The 16382-nt window shown below is 37.0% G+C and overlaps 1 protein-coding gene across 1 annotated transcript in view; it reads left to right on the top strand.

Annotated features, from left to right (window-relative positions):
* Positions 1-16382, top strand: part of TOMM70 (translocase of outer mitochondrial membrane 70) — a 33764-nt gene that overhangs the window by 888 nt on the left and 16494 nt on the right. Inside the window, exons 2-5 of the mRNA XM_043892697.1 lie at positions 9005-9178; positions 11402-11528; positions 13146-13255; positions 14025-14173. Of these exons, the coding sequence (XP_043748632.1) occupies positions 9005-9178; positions 11402-11528; positions 13146-13255; positions 14025-14173 (560 nt within the window). The remainder of the gene's footprint in view (positions 1-9004; positions 9179-11401; positions 11529-13145; positions 13256-14024; positions 14174-16382) is intronic.

The following is a 16382-nucleotide window of genomic DNA, read 5'->3' as shown; positions in this document are numbered from 1 at the left end:
TTCTCAGTGACACAGCGTTTATCTCTATCGTTGTGGGTAAGGGGTCATTCGCTAATGTGATGATTGTCTTTAGTGAAGGAAGCCAAATCCCCTTAACGATCGGTACATTGTGATGTGAATTGCCCTGATCATTTCTAAGGCCTAGGACTTAATCAGTAATAATCTTTTAGTAACCAATGACTCCCTGGGTTGGGGAGTAAATACAGTGACTTGGTGGACAAGAGTAAAATGGTGTTCAGAAGCATTTATTTCATCTGTGGGAATGAGTTCTTAAACTTGGGGTAGAAGCATCTTAAATTTTTTTTTTTTTAATTTTACCTGGCAACTTAACATGACCAAGCCTGACTGCGTGATAACGGATTCTCTGACGTTAAGCCAAGCTTCGGAGTGACTGATAAACTGCTTTGTATGGTTTTGTTGGAACTATTAAATCCTTCTGGTATCTGACAGCTGTTGGGGGAGGTGGGACGGAGTGGAATTGGCCTGGCTGCATTTAACAATACAGGAGTGAGCTGAGGGGGGTGGGGAGGATTTTTCTGAGTCTGAGGTTGTATAATGGCAGTTACAGTTACAGAGTGAATCAGTTCAGAGGAAACTTTGGTCAGAAAACTCCCAGTTATATATATTTTCAAGTTATTTCTATATTATACTATCTTCTCCAGAGGATCTTTCCAACCCAGGAATCGAACCGGGGTCTCCTGCATTGCATTCGAATTCTTTACCAGCTGAGCTATCAGGGAAGCTCCCGATAAGTAGTCAATTTTAAAGGAAGTTCTGATGTGGAAGCAAACTACCTTAGTTTAGTGCCTTCTATATATTAGGCAGAACCAAATAGTCTTTCTAAGGGGAAAGTAACATACTGCTTTTTCTAAAAAGTATAGCAAAGATGCAGTACGACTATGCTGGAAAAAACCTATGGACTGTGAGAACCAGGAAATGTGTGTTTTATATTGGGGTCTCCAGCAGTTAAAAGTCATTTTATCTCTCTGATGTTGGTGTCATCCCTGTAAGAGAAGAGAATTAAAATATTAGATCTGTTTTATTTCAGTCCTGGGAGTGGTGATCATGGCACCATGAATTAGTCATCATTTGTCTTGTTTTCATGTTTCTGAAATCCTCTGGCCATTTCCTATTTTGCTTTTAAACCCGGGAGAACCGTGGATGAATAAACACACACAGAAGTTCTCAGTTGTATGTGCTGTGCTACGTTGTGTCAGTCGTGTCTGACTCTCTGCGACCCCGTGGACTGCAGCCCGCCAGGCTCCTCTGTCCATGGGGATTCTCCAGCCAAGAATACTGGAGTGGGTTGCCATGCCCTCCTCCAAATCACCAAAAATGGTTTCTATTAAAAAAAAAAAAAAAGCTAGGGTTTGATATTGCAGTTTCAAAAATGACCTACTCCACCTCATCTTTTTGGCATTTAATAGGATTTAGCATACTGTCAGATTTTAGATCTCCTTAAGCCCCGTTTTCAGTTTTTCAGCATTGTCTAGGTCAACACTGTGATAATTTTTAAATTGCATGGCGTTTTGTGGTTTTACCAGAACAATTTTTTAGTTCATGTCACTGCTGCTAAAAATTGAACTTCAATATTGACTTCTTTGTATAACTTGAACTGCTTTAAAATTATTACTTCTGACCCAAAATAAAACTGAGCAAAACACTTGCACATACTGTTCTTGTGGAATTTATGGAGTTGTACCTATAATCTTACTTTGAGTTACTAGATGATATTTTAGTAAACCAACAGTAAAAATGTCTTTGCCATTTTTTTTATGGAAATTTGTATTGTAACTGATGATGATCAATGTATTCTGAAAGACTTTGTTCATTTTTTATAGCCTGGTCCTTAGAGTTATTATTAGACTATTTGACCACAAATGGTAATTTATTATTATCTGTGGTTGGAGAAATTGTTTTATATTTGAGTAGCACCTTTAAATTGTCAACCTCAGTGGGCTTTGTAAATAAGAAAACATTTGTTTGAACTGATGGGAAAACTGGCAGAATCCTGATGCTCAATTCTTCTCCACCTAATCAATAGTTGTAATTTTTAAGGGAATGCAGGAATGGACAAATATTGTCAGTTTAGGGCTCAGTATCAGTGAGCAGAATGGAAAATCAGTGGTTATTGTTTGTTGGCTTATGTTTGCCTTAATGTAAAACTGAACTAATTACTGGGCTCCTGTCTGTTGGGTTTGTGATACTCATGTACAAACAGACTATACCAAATTGGCTTTTTCTGGGATAGCAAATACTTGTAAAGCAAAAAATTCATATTTTTGTTTAATTAGTGGGATTTCAGGATTTCACCAAAGGAAGGCATCTAATCATAGTTGATAGTGTGAGACAGAGGTAAAGTATTATCATTTTCCACTTTGGGACATTATAAAATCTACCATGTCATGCCACTTTGTGTCAGTAATTTATTTTGAAAACTTGAGAATTAACAGATTTTTCAAAGTTCATAAGGTTCTTTGCGAATCATCTAATCCACAGGACTTCTCAATCTCTGAGTTATCAAAGGGCAGCATCATATTCAGATAATACACCAGCTATGGTATCTGACTGCACAGATGTCTTACATATTTCTTTTTTCAAACAACTTGTGAATTTTTAAAATGTGTGTTTATTTACTACTGACTTTATAGTAGTGTTTTATCCAATTGTTGTTCATTTGATTACTTAAAAAAGCAGTTATTCCAGTTCAAGTTTTTTTTAATGTTGCACAAGAGTGAAATGTTTAGGAACCAACATGAAATGTTTAGAAATCACTAATCTAAGTCAATCCTTTAAAATAGGAAGGGAGAGATGTGTGTAAACATTTTAATAAAGAGGTCAAAAACTGATAACCTGTTATCAGTCATGGTTGAAATTAAATAATTCCTACGCCAGCTCCAATGATCTGTTTCTAATACTTTTTTTTTTTTAATCAGGATCGCCAGTGACATAAGACCAGTGAACACCTTTCACTCTTCATCTTACTTGAGCCTTCAGAGTATTTCACATTATTTTCTCTTAATTTTGTGATTTTTCTTTTGGTTTCCGAGACACTATGTTCTCTGATTTTAGTTGGTTACTTTCGTGGTTCTATCACAGGCTTTCTTAATGTTCCATACCTTCCCTGGATGCTTATTTGCCCTCCAGAAGCTTCACTTAACACTTACATAATGATGACCCCCTAATTTCTTGTTTATAGCCCAGACCTCTCAAAAGACCCAAATTTAAAGGAAATCTTCACCTTGTTAGCTTTTAAGTGTTTAACATCAGATTCTCTTGAGAATATTCCTTATTAATGTGGTTCATCTAACTAGTTTTCCAAGCCAGAAGCTTGTATATCTATCTTCCCTAACTTTCTATTCTTTTCATGTTCTCCCCATCCAACCTAGAAAAATATCCAGAACATTCTAGTTCTTAAGTATCTGACTACTCTTCCATTCCCACCACTATTATATCTTGACTGAATAACTGATACTCTCTTTATTGTCTTCCTCCAATCCATTTTGTCACTAATAGGGTAAATCCTAACAGTTCCATGCTTAAAACTGTTAAGTGGTATTCTGTGCATTGCTCACAGATAAGTTCAAATTCATCATGATTTAAGACTACGTGGTCTTGTTCTCACTCATCTCTTATCTTCATTTCTTGCACTTCCTCTTGTTTCTTGCCTTTGGATGTTCTGTAACACTGTCCATTATGCCTACCTTCTTATCCCTCAAGTCACAGTATGTAGGTCATTTCACCTTTTCTGAAACCCTTTTATACCTAAGCATACTGTTGTGTGATTGATTACATCACACTCTGAACTTTTCTGTTCCTTAGCACTGGAGTACTAGAGTCATTTATTCATGTTGTTGCTACTAAACTCATGAATCTGTGAAGACTGGGACTTGCTCTGTCTTTGTCATTTTTCAGAACTGGCACTTAGAAGGTGTGAGTAAATGAACCAGTGAAGCTTCATTATTTGACATTTTTTAAAAAATTCACGCAAATTGACTATTTTTTCAAAATCTCCAGCTTTTTGTTTGTATTCTGTCTTGGGGAAATTTGTGTTAACAGTCTTAAGCCTCATTTAGGCATTCTTTTTATAAATTGCTTGGTTTTGTATGAATTCAAACCATAATCCTGCAGAGGTAGCACCCTTACAAGTGAAAGTGAATGTCACTCAGTCATGTCTGATTCTTTACCACCCCATGGACTATAGCCCACCTGGTTCCTCTGTCGTGGAATTCTCCAGGCAGGAATACTGGAATGTGTAGTCATTTGCTTCTCCCGGGGATTTTTCCCAACTCAGGGATTGAACCCAGGTCTCTTGCAGGCAGATTCTTTACCATCTGAGCCCCAGGGAAGCCCTTCTTACAAGTATATTCTTCTTAAAGAGTTCTCTGTATTAGGATTTTGTAGGTGGGGTTGTAGATTTGTTACATTTCAGGACATAATCTAGGAAAGAACTTTCTTGTTATCTTTAGGTATCTTTTATCTTAAACTTGATTTTTATAAAAGTAGCAATTGGTCAATAAAGTATTGAAAGATTGTTTCTTATGTGCTAAGTGTTCCAGACTGATTGCTACTTTTGTAAAGCTATGTAAAGTGTTACCTACGTAAAGTTTCATAATCACTATATTTTGTGACATAGTAGAAGGCTGGTGTTGATTGATAAGCTCACATTTTGTCCTAAATTTTATCATTGGGCCAAAATAATTAGCTTTTCTGTATTGTCCCTGTGGTAATGCCATTCTTCATTTTTATTAACGAAGGGAAGCAGTTAGAAAGTAATGTGGCTGTGGAGGGAGAGTGTGGTGAGCAGAAGGTGACAGGTTCACGGAGACGTTGCTCTTCTCAGATGTGGTTTGGTTGCCTTCTGGAGTGACAGTGGATGAAAATTTGCAGTTTGGTGATTTGCTTGTGTAATTTGATCCTTGTCCACTCTGGCATTTTTTTCCCCCCAGTACAGTAAGGAAAGGAAATTAAGCACGTTCTGACTTTGATCCTAGGAGACAAAAAATCTACAATAATTTTTAAAGGGAATCTATTGTAAAACTTGACTAAATGGAGGGAAATGGTAAGTGAAAGAAGTAAACAGTCCATAAGTGTTCTTGAATGTTTATGTTCAAAATGTCTTGGTTGGTTTTAGGTTGATTTAGACTTTGCTGTCAGGGATTCCCTGATAGCTCAGTTGGTAAAGAATTCGCCTGCAATGCAGGAGACCCTGGTTCGTTTCCTGAGTTGGGAAGATCCCCTGGAGAAGGGCTAGGCTACCCACTCCAGTATTCTTGGGCTTCCCTTGTGGCTCAGCTAGTAAAGAATCTGCCTGCAATGTGGGAGACCTGGGTTTGATCCCTGGGTTGGGAAGATCCCGTGGAGAAGGGAAAGGCTACCCAGTCGAGTATTCTGGCCTGGAGAATTCCATCGGACTCCAGTCCATGAGGTCACAAAGAGTCAGACACAGCTGAGCGACTTAAAAAAAAAAAAAAAAATTTGCTGAAATAAAAATAAGAAGTACCCATCTTTCTAAGGAGAGGAAGCCTTGTATACCTTTCCATATTTCTCTCCATTCTTTTAACTTATCTGCACTCACATGACTACCTCTCCTTGTATTCTGTGTGATATCTTTTATGTAGCTTTAAACTTCCAATGGACAGGAAGGAGTTCACTGCCTGTTTGTGCTAATGAAACAAAGTCATTACTCTGACCCAAGAAAGTTCTTTTTTAATCCTCAAATCTTTAGTAAAAATAATATATAGTCAAACATACTTCTCACAGGCATTTAATATAGCAGCTTATTTTCTATGTCAGCAGTTCCTAGTTTATTAGGTTGTATATTAGTCATGTTCTCAATGACTTAGAAACATTGTAAACTTTTTATAAGAAATTGAAATAATGTTTATCTTGTTGTATTTAACATCAAAAGTAATTGAGTTTCATTATTTTGAAGTTTTTTTGGAGCACATAAAAGGTTGTGGTCATGATGTTCTCTTGGTAGGTTGTACCTTGTATCAGTAAGACTGCCCTTCTGTGCTCCATCCCTGGCATTTGGATGGCATTTTGTCTGATACTGCCTTCTTTGTTTTTTGCAAGAATTTGTATTCTGTAACTTTTTTACGTTCTTTTTTTTTGACCTGTCATTTTGTTTTAGCTCCTGCCTGTAGGTAGCATGTAGTTTTTTTTTTTTAATTTTAAATAGGTTATTTTTAATAGGGAGATTTAAGCTACTCACATTTATTGTTGTTATTGACATGTTTGGTGATTCTTACCATATTTACTCCACCTTATTGTTTCTTCCTTTATCCTCCCCTTCCTGCTTTTTTGTTTTATTGATCATCTTCCCCACAGTTCATTTTTAGTGGTAAGGAAGTTGTACACCTCAGTTTCTGTTCTTGTGTTAAACCTTAAATGCTAATTTAGCTAGGTATAAGATTTTAAGTTCAAGATAATCTTTCTTCAGAACTTTGAAGTTGTTCCTCCATTGTTTCTTAATACATAATGTCGGTGATAGTCTGACCCCAGTTTGGTTCTTTTTTCTTTTGTAGGTAATCTGTATGTGTGAGTGTGTGTGTGTGTGTGTGTGTGTGTGTATACATATAATTTTTTTCTACCTGAAAACTTTTAAGGATTTTTGCTGAAATTTGCATGAAATTTCACCATGATATATCTAAAAATGTGTGTCAGGAATTTTTCTGATATTTTCTCAAGACACTCCTTTCTATGCTTTTCCTTCTAACATAGATAGATAGATGTTGGAACTTTGGGATTTATACTCCATATCATCTGACTTTTTTCCAAACTTCTCATCTCCCTGCCTTCTATTCTCCTTGCGTTCTAGCAGATTCACTTGCCTCTGCCTGCTTGTTTGCTCCTCAGTTATGTCCATTCTAATATACAGTCCACCTATTTTTATCATAATTCTTTTTAATTTTTAAGATGTCTAATTGGTGCTCTTTAAAAGCAGCCTTTTTTTAAATGTGTGTGGTTACCTCTCATTCCTCTGATGTTAAATTTTCTGTTTGCTTTGTTTATCCTGCTTCCTCAAATACTAGTTTTTTAAATATGAGTGGGGTGTCTCTAATGTTCCTTTATGTTAGCTATTCTTGACAACATGGTTTCTTGGAAGACAGACATGGTGTGTTTGTCACTGGTCTTCCTGGTGGCGGGCTTCTCGCTCCTTCTGGATGACGCAGCCCTGCTCCAGTCTGACTTCTGCTTCTCTAGTGGAATGGGAGGATTGATGAGGTTGCTTCAAGTGCAATTTTCCAGCAACTGGAAACCACAACTACATTAGAAAGTCCTAGTTGTCTTCTATTATGAATGTGCCAAGGATTTTTTTACTGTCAAAACTTTTGCAAGATGGTGAAGGCTCTTTACAGGTAGATTTCATGTTCATATGTTACTCTTTTTGTGTCTTTTTTGCCTCCTTTCATCCTTCTGCATCTCATTTTAAAATATGCACGTGTCTTATTGGCTTCTCTGGTGGTTCAGCTGATAAAGAATCCGCCTGCAATCCGGGAGACCTGGGTTCGATCCCTGGGTTAGGAAAATTCCCTGGAGAAGGAAAAGGCTACCCACTCCAGTATTCTGGCCTGAAGAATTCCATGGACTGTATAGTCCATGGGGTCACAAAGAGTTGGACACGACTGAGCAACTTTCACTTCATTTCACTTACTGACACTAGCTAGCTTAAACTAGCTGTTTAATATTCTGAACTTAGAGTTCCCTACACATCTTTCTTTGCAAACTATACTTTTGAAAAACTAACTGTAGTTTCATTTAGACTAAAGGAGAAGGGAAACAAAAGTAAATGGAAGAAAAAAGTAGCAAAAAAAAAAAAAATGAAGCATGAGTAAGGGAAAGATAACAGATGCAAAAGCTTATTCTCCTCCCATCATGTCTTCATGACCGAGATGCCCTAGGTCCCAAGCAGCTTATCCTTCACAGGGGCTCTGTGAGTTCATTGTAGGGGCAACTGCTTCTGCTTTTGCTTTGTCAGTGTTTACCTGTTGGAAATACATGAGTTCTTTCATAATCACATATTTGTTAAAGTTGAATGATGTTGACAAAGTTTGGGGTGAAGATATGCCACAGAGCCCTTGGACCTAGTAGCCTGAACCTGAATGACTGGATTTATCTACAAAGATGCTTCTCAGATGTTGACTGAAGCTTTTGCAACTGTCCTCAGTGGCTATTAACTACCAACTCATGTAGTATGTGAATTGGGTCCTCTAAGAAGCAGATTCTGAGACAAAGATAGGAGTGCCAAAACTTTATTCATTTGCAAACAATAGATTTGGGATAACAGTTGTAATGAGGATGGCAAAGTGTTTCTAGTGTCTGTTCTACACTGTTGACCAACAACCTAATTGAAAAACACCAATACATGTGATTAAATGGTTTTCAGAATGAAAAAGTCAAATAGCCAGTAAACATGAACAGATTTTCAAATTCATTTATAGTGGAGAAAATATGAAATAAAGTAATATCAGAATATTATGTTACACTGGGTTTTGGCAACTTTGGCACTATTGACATTTTGGATCTGATAAGTTGTACGTCATAGAATGTTAGCAGCATTCTAGTATCTACCTACTAGATACCAGGGGCATCTCCCCCGAGCCCTAGGTGTGAAAATCCAAAATGTTTTCAGACATTGTGAAATGTACCCTAGAGGGAAAATCATCCCTGATTGAGAACCACAGTTTTATGCCCATTAGACTGGTTATGAAAAGTCTTCCTAGCAGAGTTTGGTGGAAAAGTGGTATACCTTAAAGCAGTACAGCCTTTTGGCGGGGAAGAGCGTGAGTGTTTTTCAGGTTAAAGATTTATAAAATTTTTGACTTAGCAGTCCTATTAAAGACTCTGTCTCCCATGAAGATATAAGTATGAGTGACTTGCATTGTGAACACCCATTCTGCCCTTCCATTGTTTTCTCCAGTATGTCATTTGGTCACTGTGATCTGAATCTGTTACTGCGTATTGATAAGTGTTTCATAATTGTTCCCTTGTGTTTCAGAACTCTCTTGATAGAGCCCAAGCAGCCAAGAACAAAGGCAACAAATATTTTAAAGCAGGAAAATATGAACAAGCTATTCAGTGCTATACCGAGGCTATCAGTTTATGTCCTACAGAGAAGAATGTTGACCTTTCCACATTCTATCAAAACAGAGCTGCTGCCTTTGAGCAATTGGTATGTATCGTAGGTTGGTTTTTCTTCTTTTTGTTTCTCTTTTTTTGCATAATGTTTCAGCTAATGCCACTCAAATATATCTAATACACTTTTTGAAGTTGTTTTGAAATTATAGGAGTTTTGTTTTTCTATCCTTTAATTACATAGGTTTTTAAGAACAAATTTTAGTTTTGCTCGTTCCACATATAATCCAAAGTTGTATATATCAAATTTTATAAAATTAGATAATAAAGAAAGTTAAAGTTTCTGGTGACCCCATTCTCCTCAGCAGTTTATTTCTTCAACTTTTGCCTCCATATATGTAATAGTAGCACATGTGGGGGGGAAAAAGACCAAAAGATTAATTCTCATTACATTGTTTGCAATGTATTTTCCAGTTGCCACTGTATCTGGTACAACTTTTTATAGCACACACAGATCTGTTTCATTCTTTTTAAAGCCTATAGATAGTAGCTGTTATATAGCTGTATAGTGGAAAACATCTCCCTATTGATGAACATTTGAATTACTTCCTCTTTTCCCTGTTGCATTCAGTGTTGCAGTAAATATTTTTCAAATACTTTTTTTGGCATACTTTTCTGAGAATAAAATTCAGAAATGGAATTATAAAGAGATACTATTAGTACCTATTCTAATAATAATATTTGAGCATGCTTGTTTTCTAGTATCTCACTGTGTGAATTATCAGTCTTAATATTTGCCACTCTAGTAGAAGAAAAATACTGTCTCCTCATTTTAATTTGCACTTTTTGAGATGTTGGTGAAGTGGACCATCTTCTTCTATGTTTATTGGTCATCTGTAGTCTGCATTTTTTGTTCAACCGTGTTTTGTTGACTGTTACATACGGAAGGTTACTGTAGTGGGAGCGGGGTCTGTAAAGGAGACGGTTACGCATAAAGCTCAAAGATCACTCAACAGTGAACTGTTAAATGACATTTGGATAAGCCTTTGGTTCTCTAATAGAGGAATGATTGAGATTGGTGTATCAAATAGTGGAGAATAGAGTGTCACAAATGGAGAAAACAGTGTATGTAATTGCTTCTGAGGCAGAAAAGAGTTTGCCGTGATTAAAGAAGTGTGGATAAAGGATCCTGGGATATAGAGAGATTAAATTGGAGAGGTAGCAGAGGCCAGATCAGGCAAAGCCTTGACATGGTGAGAAGTTTGGATTTGATTCTGAGTGTAGTGGGACGTATTTAAGGATTTTTAATAGGGCAGGAGCATCATCTAAATTGTTCTCACTGTTCTGTCAGTATATTGGAGGGAGGCAAGAGTGGAGGCAGGGGGACTGAGGAAGGATGGTGTAGTTGCCTAGGTGACACATGAGGGAAAGTTGAAAACAATAGAACTTGCTATTGTATTGGATGTGAAGGGTGAAGAGAAGCAGGAGTTTTAATAATAGTGGAGTGAGGAATGATTGAGACAGCTAAGCAGATGGTTGAATTGAGAAATGTCTGTATTTTAGGAGAGTGATTTGGGTTAAAGAGATAAATTTGGGAGTCCTCTAATTTTAGATGTTATAGGACCATAGGTGTGATTACCTAGGAGAAGGGATGCGTCCTTGAGCATTCCAGCAGAAACCAGATGGGGGGAGAAGTCAGCTACAGAAACTGGGAAGGAGCAGCCAGTGGAAGTAGGTGGAAATTAGGCAGAGTGACTGCTCTTTGGAGGTCTGGCAATAATGAGGGCTGAGAAATGGGGTAGTAACTGTAGGGAATTACGGAATCAAAGGAGGGTTTTTAAAAGATGGGAGATACTGAAGCAAGTGTTTTTTATGCTAGTAGGAATGATTCGGTAGAGAAGCAGATTGATGCAGAGGCAGGAGAGCTAACAGTGAAGCCCTTGCCGTGGGGGGAGTGTACATCCTACTGCAAGTGGAGGGTTGGCCTTTGATGAAGAGGGGTGCTTCCTTAGTTTTAAAAAGAGGGAAGAAGGAGATGATATGATCACATAGATGCAGGTAGGTTATAGATGTGGTAGTAGAAAGATGGCTTATGTCCTTTACCTATTTTTAAAAATCCGATTGCTTATCTTTATTGCAGTTATTTGTATGGAGCTGTTATAATGTGTTGTGGATATTAACTCTTTGTATGAATTAGGAATATGTTTTCTATTGTCGGACTCTTAATACTCAGCTTGCTGAGTTTAGAAAACTGATTTCTGTTGAACAGTGCTTCCTTCAGTGTGACTTTTTTTTTGTTTTTTAATACTTTCGATTACAGCAAAAATGGAAAGAGGTGGCACAAGATTGTACAAAGGCTGTTGAACTTAATCCCAAATATGTGAAAGCTCTCTTTAGACGTGCAAAAGCCCACGAGAAGCTAGACAATAAGAAGGAATGTTTAGAAGGTGAGGGTATTTTTGTGTTTACATATAAAATTACTAAAGGTTTTGTAGTCACTGGTAAATTTATATGCAACTCTGCCTATGAGTAGAGAAATCAATTGTGTTTAAAAGTTTGACTCTTCCCTAGTTGAGACTTTGTTCTATAGTTTCAATTGACATTGCTGATACTTGAGTACCATCTCTGTTCCCAACTGTGGAATTAAATGATTTAAAGTTTATATGCTGCACATTTTAAACTTGGCAACAGCATCAGTGTAATTTCATGAATAAGAAATCAGAAGAGAGGTTTAGTTGAGTGTTACTAAGATTCTGCATATTTTCAATTAATATCCTATATCAATATGAAACAATTTTGATATGAATCATTAAAGAAAACATTTGTTTTTTGCCCTTGCTGTCTTCAGACATTATCCTTTACTCAGTTAGAAATTTTGTAGTTGAGACAAAGCATCAAGTGAATTTGCCGTTCTCAGTAAATATCATAAATATCCCTTGGCCTCTTATTAGCCATGTCTGTTGCTAAAACCTCAGTTAGGGTGTTGGCCGCTGACCTACAAAGTACATGGTTCCAGTTGATGTAGAGCTAACCCAAAGTGCAGATTCCACAGTCTAAAAGTGTTTTCCTGCTACATATGTAAATCTGCTTTAAAAGCATCAATAATCAGAAATTTAGCCATAATTATTTTTTTTAATAATATCATTATTTAAAAGGAGAAAGCTATTTTGTTTTTTAAAATATGGGTTACCAGTTGAGAGTGGTTTTAGAGAACATTTTAGAAAAAACTTGAGGTTTGGCGATATCACATACTTTGGTGATGGGTAGGAGGAGTGTTGCTTTTTGAAAAAGAGATTTCTGAGTTTTGAACCAGACCTTGAAGTTATTAAGAGCTAATCATAGAGAGGCGTTTAAATGGGTTTTAGATGGAGAAATGGGATGGGGAAAGACATGGACATTGGCACTAGCCAGAGTCCCAGGGGAACATGCAGTAGATGGGCTTGTTTGGAGGAGCATGGGTTTGCAATCATGAGAAACTGAGTTCAAAAAGAGAGGGACTGTCTTGTTGACTACTTTGAATGAAAGGTTGGGAGGTTAAAGAAACATTGATCTTTTTCATTTCAAACCACTGTATATTGAGTTATAGCATAGCCAGGTTAAAATGATATTTTGAAGCAGATTTCATTGAGAGCTCTGTGGCAAGATGGCTTTGGAGACAAGGAGTAACCCTGAGGCCTGTGGAATAAAAGTGAGACCAGGCATGAGAGAGCCACATTATTACTGGGCCTGTGCTTACTGTCCAGAAGAAAATACTCCTGGGTTACTTGTTTTATTTGCTATGTACAGTGTTAGAACCATGAGAGACATCACAGATCGTGTAGCATAGTCCCTTTCCTTTCACAGCTGAGGAAAGGGAGTTCTGGAGAAGCAGAGTGACTTTCTGAGCTTTGAGTTTGATTGTAAAGTATGTAAAACCAAAGTGTTGAGAATAAATTTATTGAAAACGATAGCCAGATAAAGCTATGAATGTAGTGTGGCTTTCTGTGGTAACACTGAGCCCATTTGATGCTGTAGTCATCTTTGCAATAATTTTCATACTCTTTATTTTTTTGCATCATTTCTAGATGTCACTGCTGTGTGTATATTAGAAGGATTCCAAAATCAACAAAGCATGCTGTTAGCTGATAAAGTTCTTAAACTTCTTGGAAAAGAGAAAGCCAAAGAAAAATATAAGGTAAATTAACCTGCATTGGTTAATAATAGAGGAAATAGGCATTGTGAAGGGTCATTGCTAATTTATACTGCTTAAATTTGGGCATAATGGTAATGACTGAAATTAGATCTGGATTATATTTATTTTCCCTATAATATTGGGCTTTTGTGGCCTTTTAAAATAAGAATGTGAACTTTGTCTGGATTGTACCTAGAGAATATTAAAAGAATTCACGTGTATTAGGGGTTTCCAAACAATGGCCTACAGGCCAGATCCACTCCGCCACCTGTTTTATAAATGTGCCAGTAATGTTTTGTTGGAACTCAGCCACTCACACATTGCTTTTGGCTGCTTTTAAACTACAACAGCCGAGCTGAGTGGCAGTGACACTATATGGCATACAAAACCTAAAATATTTACTCTCTGGCCTTTTACAGAAAAAAATTGCCAACTCTTGCTTTTTAAAGTTTTTAAAGGTATACTGTATAAACTGGCCCTGGTCTTACACAGTTAGTAGATGGTTTAATTTACTGTGTGGTTATAAGAGTTCTTGACATTTTACATCTTCGAGAGGAGAAAGGCTGTCATTCAAAACATTTTTTGAAAAGCTGGGACTGGCAGCAGTACCATTTTCACTGTCTGTTACGCTACAGTTTGGAGCCTGATATTCTTCAGTTATTTGAAAATGAGGTGCCAGTTTTTATGGCAGTGGTTCTGTGTTCTACAAATGCATCTGCTTCTTTGGTTAGTGTTTTCTATTTTGATGTATTCAAATATGATTAAATTTCAGAATCGTGAACCTCTGATGCCATCTCCACAATTTATCAAATCTTACTTCAGTTCTTTCACGGATGATATAATTTCTCAGCCAATGCTTAAAGGAGAGAAGTCAGATGAAGATAAAGACAAGGAAGGGGAGGCTTTAGAAGTGAAAGAAAAGTAAGTGCGTCTCAATTATAGTATCTGCTTCATGCTTTTTGTGGGGGAATTGAATTGTGGGTGTTTTTGCTGCCATAGAGCCAAAGTGGGACTCTGAGTCATCTCTTTAAAAAACCTATTTATAGGTAGATATGAATATAATAAAATTATAATATATAATAATAATATGATTATAATAAAAATACTTCTTTTCTCACACATATCTATTATACCCTGAATGTTACGTCTTTGGTAACTCAAGGATTTACTGCCAGGAGACTGCCCAGCTTTTAAGGTCTACATAATATTCTCAAGAGAGTTCCCAGAGAGTCAAGTGGTTAAGTATATTTGAGCAGGGGGACTAACTTAAAAAATGATTGTGTAGCTCAATATCCAGATGTTTTAGTGCAAGGAAGTTTCTAATTTAATTTTTAGGAGTGCCCAAAAGAGTGACTGTCTTCAAGGTTTTTCCTGCATGCCTAGGAAAATGCCATTCTTTGGGTTCGTGTTTACTCTTGTAGAGAGCTGAAATCAAAGTACAAGGTGCTGTGTTTACAACTGGCAGTCAAGTGATGTAATGTAATATATAAGCTATCTAGCCTGCTTATCCATTTATATTTAGCAAAACTTTTATTTTGCTGTTGAGGCTAGGTTACCTCTCCAAGAGAAGACACATTATTACCAACATGACATTTTCTAATGAGTTTGGAAGAAACGGGAATGCTGTTCCTATAGCAAAGCGTAATTTTGCTTCTATAGCATATTGGGATATTTAAGGGAAAAGACTGCTTGTGGTTTGTATCTCTCAATTTTTCTGCCATTATTGGCCACCTTTTAAGGGAGGATACTATGCATAATTGTGCCAAGATGTTCTGATTTGTGTTAGTTGATGAACAATCTCTTTAAGAAAATTGTAGATGGGAAGTAAATGTTAAGGATGATGCCAATAATTGCCTCTTCTGATTAGGAAGTACTCCTTATCCCAGAAAAATGACAATGAAGTTTTAATACCATTATTCTAAAAGCTACATGGGGAGGTGGTTGGACATAACTCTCTCTCACCAGAACACTAACTGGAGTTGGTCCTGAGTTTTTAAATTCTACTTTACTCTGAGCCTTAGCTTTATCAATTTTTGAATGGAGAGATAATAATTACCTTTGAGGCTTATTGTGAGGTTTACAGGTCATGTTTGTAAGCATCTAGAACTTAGGTTCTCAGTAAATAGGAACCATTATTACTTCCGATCTAATTATTTTGTCTTAACCCTGGTGACCTGAGGAGTAAAACAGAGTGCAGGAGTATTAGAATGTTAATTATGGGAAAGGTTAGCACAGGGTTTCTAAGTTTTGACTGACATAACTTTTAAGTCACTTGCCAATTCTCTCTATTCAGAATAGGTAGCAAATGAAATAAGAAAACATGATTTCCTTACATAATGTGCCTTATATTGTTTCTTATGTAATGTGCCTTATATTTGTGAGACCCCTTAAAGACCGTCTAGTGTAATTTTCTTTTTCAGTTCAAAAACTCCCTTCTACAAGTGTTCTCAATAAAATCATCCTAGACAGGTGATGATATTGTGGTCACTGCTTTTTAAAAAAGTAAGAGAAGGGTGTTTTCTTTAAGTCCTATTTGATGGAAGAGTCTGCTGCTTTGATATTCCCACCTACTCATTCTGAAAGTGATGGGCTTCCCTGATAGCTCAGATTATAAAGAAACTCCCCGCAATGTAGGAGACCTGGGTTCGATTGTTGGGTTGGGAAGATCCCCTGGAGTAGGAAATGGCAACCCACTCCAGTGTTCTTGCCTGTGAATTCCATGGACAGAGGAACCTAGTGGGCTACAGTCTGCTTCTTTGATAGTCCCACTTATTCATTTTAGGTCTGTTCTTCTAGGTGAAATAGCACAACTTTAGATGAGAGCCTTTAAGCTATTCCCTTTGCTTAAGTTCTTGCTCCCTTAATGTTCATTTTTCACAACACAGCTGGAGTAATGTTTACAAAGTACAACTCAGGTCACACCTCTTCTCTTGGGTTCTGTGACCCCCGACTCACTTGATGACTTTCTCTCTCTGCTCTTTCTGTTCGTCATAAAGTAACTGCTGAGTGCCATCCGTGTGCCGCAGATAAGAAGGTGAATAAGACAGGATCCTTTCCTGTGTTGCATTTCAGTCTGTCATTGGCTTACTGTTTCATGTGTCTAAATGTTGAAGCCTGGACAATAATAACC

This window comes from Cervus elaphus, chromosome 31, assembly GCF_910594005.1.
Source record: "Cervus elaphus chromosome 31, mCerEla1.1, whole genome shotgun sequence".
In the NCBI taxonomy this organism is placed as follows: Eukaryota; Metazoa; Chordata; class Mammalia; order Artiodactyla; family Cervidae; genus Cervus; species Cervus elaphus.
The sequence above is the reverse complement of the archived record's forward strand: the minus strand, read 5'-3'. Positions and strand labels throughout refer to the sequence as shown.